Source organism: Gracilinanus agilis, unplaced genomic scaffold (assembly GCF_016433145.1).
Source record: "Gracilinanus agilis isolate LMUSP501 unplaced genomic scaffold, AgileGrace unplaced_scaffold1718, whole genome shotgun sequence".
Taxonomy (NCBI): domain Eukaryota; kingdom Metazoa; phylum Chordata; class Mammalia; order Didelphimorphia; family Didelphidae; genus Gracilinanus; species Gracilinanus agilis.
This window is the reverse complement of record NW_025348229.1, coordinates 1,700-4,914: the sequence shown is the minus strand read 5'-3', so window position 1 is coordinate 4,914 and position 3,215 is coordinate 1,700. Positions and strand designations below refer to the sequence as shown.

General features: G+C 42.0%; 1 protein-coding gene across 1 annotated transcript; it reads right to left on the bottom strand.

The window, feature by feature from the left end:
* Positions 1 to 230: 230 nt before the first annotated feature.
* LOC123254189 (adenylate kinase 8-like) lies at positions 231 to 2,197 on the bottom strand (the record flags this gene model as incomplete). Its single annotated transcript, XM_044683247.1, has 2 exons — positions 231 to 471; positions 2,117 to 2,197. Coding segments are annotated over 2 exons (322 nt in total), but the record flags the coding sequence as incomplete, so codon positions are not given.
* Between the last annotated feature and the right edge of the window lie 1,018 nt (positions 2,198 to 3,215).

Here is a 3,215-nt window from a genome sequence, read left to right as displayed (position 1 = left end):
CTCGTAGGTTCTTGGGAAAATCAAGACATCTCCACACACTTGTCTTCCAATTTCATTTATTCTCAGGTCCTCTAAATAAGAACATTTCTGATTATTCTCTCTTCAAAGGGGTGATGCTAGGTACTCTTTATTTAATTTACCGTGACTCTAAAATACTTCAGGAAGTGAATACATATCCTTGTGGGATGCTACTACATATAAATAAAACCTAACAGCCAGGAGATGCTGCTTTAAGATGGGATTTTAACGGGCAAAGGCATGATGATGCCACTCTCTATGTACTCAAAGACAGTGTAAGGGTCTTGGTCCCCATTGACATAAATAATACTGTCATAGTATTCTTCCAGCCCAGCAGAACTTCTATAGAATTTGTCCATCTTGAGCTTCACTTTCTCCTCTAGATCATCTGGGTGCTGCATGAGACGTTCTTGGATATTCATGGTTGGAGGTGGCTTATACATGAGGTGATATCTACAAGACAGGATATGGCACAAGAAAGCAGAGAATTCATTATTTCAGGGGGCAGGGGGACATTTGACCCGTAGTCTCAAGGGAGACGGAACTAAAAGCAGTATGTGGGCTTCTGGAGGACTCCAAACCATTGTCTGCAGCTGAAGCACCAAACATTCATGAACATAAAGAAGAGGACGATGGACGATACAAGTGGTAACTAATATAGAGCTGTAGAATTTCAGGAGAGAGAACATGATGGGCTGCAGGGATCAGGGAAGGGGAAAATGACTGCGATTTGATCTGGACCTTCTGTAAAGTCCAGATTTGAATCTACAAAGATGAATTAAGTTGCTGACAGGATTGGTCTCTCTGAACCGTCCATCGGCCTTCTGGCTGGAGCTAAAGCACTCATTACCAAAAAGGAAGGAGGTGAGTGGCTGCGTCTTCTAGAGACAATTATAGAGCCTACTCCTTCCATCCTGGAGTCCCTAAACAAGGCAATGTGCCTTTGGCTGTCAGAAAAGGTAGACAATCCAAAACTTGGTGGTAGGGATGTATCACCTTAAAAAGAGAAATCATGGGATGAGCCACTTAAAATAGAAGGCAGCAGACAATTCAGCCTGTAGCTTCTGATGAGCATGGAAAGAGTCAACGCTACATGCACCTTCCTCCAGAAAAGGAGTTTCCCCTACAAAGCTACTAATGTTACTAATCCCTGGAAGAGTAAAGTCCAAAATGAGAAGAGCATTTGTCCCAGTTCTCAACTTCTCCATTTTACAGTAATGAGGAAAACAGGAAGATTCCCCCCTGGAATGTACCATGTGTAGTTCTAGAGCTGTCACCGATTTACTGTGTGATTTTAGGCAAGTTCATTACCCTTCTCCATGCCCCAAATTAGCTTCAGCCAAAGAGGGCTAATAAAATTTGGATACTTCCATGGCAGCTGGTCTGATAAATTCACTTGTTTAATTCAGCTGTAAGCATTCAACAGTACTTTCTTCCTTCCTTTTTTTTTTATTTTTTAAAACCCTTACCTTCTGTCTTAGAATCAAAAACATTAGAGTGGTAAGGGCTAGACAATTGGAATGAAGTGAGACTTGCCCAGGGTCACAAAGCGAGGAAGTGTCTGGAGTCAGATTTGAATCTAGGTCTTCCTGACTCTAGGCGTGGTGCTCTATCCACTGTTACCTAGTTGTCCCTTTATTGGTACTTTGTCTAGAATAATTTGAAGCTTCATCAAGTCAAACCTGTTTTCCTTTCTGTAGAATTCAGATTAGTGAGAGGAGGGAAAGAGAGGGAGAGAAAGAGACAGAGTCTTATTCTATATAGCAGGGATGGGGAGGGACCTGAAGAATGCATCACAAACAATATAATTTTAGGGGCTTAAAAAAAAGGCAGCTAGGTGGTTCAGAGGATAGAGTGCCAGGTCTTGGGTTCAAATTTGACCTCAGACACTTCCTAGCCGTATGGCAGTAGGCAAGTCACTTAACCCTAACTACCTAGCCCTATACTACTCTTCTACCTTAGAATTGAATTAGAATTACCTTAGAATCTACCTTAGAATTAGAATACCTAGTATTGATTTTAAAACAGAAGGTAAGGGTTAAAAAAAAACCCAAGAGACAGACAGACAGAGAGACAGAGAGACAGATAGAGAACTGACCTTTCTCCTGTGACTGGATCTGTTCTTCTTAGAGTTAACCGTTCTATGATAGAATCATATGGAACATTCAGAAAAAACACCCTGTGAAGGAAGAATCAGCCCATTGTTAGCACGTTAGTGGATTCATGAGAATATGGCATTCTCCTTACCCATAAGCCAAGAAAGGAGGTGATCTTTACGAATGTCAGAGATGGCTGGATAGGCCCTTCGAGGCTGCCTAGTCCTATTTTCCTTGTTTTATAGCTGATGTTCAGAAAGGGCCTTCAGGGCCCAGGCTCCCATCTCACAGTGTAGAGCTTTCCCCACCACTCTACAATCACTTCCTGGAGTCCATTAAAAACAATGCCACTTCCTTCTAGCAAATGTTTGAAGTCAATTTTTAAGAATATGAGTCTCTAAGCTTTTAATGAAATATAATTTCTCCTTTCAAGAACAGTTTCTTCTTCTTCCTTGCTTCTGTCCTCTTCCTTCTGTCTTCTCTCCTTCTCTCTTACTCTTTCCCTCCTTTCCTGCCTGCCTTCCTCTCTTACACCCCAGCATGTAATTCACTGACATTTGCCTTTGCAAAGCCACTGGAGAGCTCTTTTTCTGGTGTCGGATGGGATCTAATCTGATGAAAAGCCTGAGCCTCCCTTCACATGCATATAGCAGTTTACCAGGCATCTTTGCAGGCCTGAAAGTTATGAAAATCAGATATCTCTTTTCAAATGTTCACAGATAATGATTTCCATTCGCAACGTGCTGCAAAATAACAGCCTCCAAATAAAACATTCCGGATTGGGGAAATTCCAAAGACAGGGGAAGCCGACTTGTCTCAACGTTCTTTCATCCCTTACACTCTGAACATGTTGTTTCCCCCCTTTTATTTGTGTGGCCTACCAGTTGTACCAAAATGTGACTGTCAGAACAACTAACGCCTGATGAAGCCTCTCCAGGTAAAGACGCTAGTAGAAAGGAATCCAGTTTGGAAATCCATTTTAATTGATGCCATTTCACAAACAAACAAAACCCCATTGAAAGAGTTTTAACCCAGCATATCAAGACCGCTTGTTGTCATTCTAGCGATTGGGCTCTGGGGGGATGGCGGGATTTGAAGTAC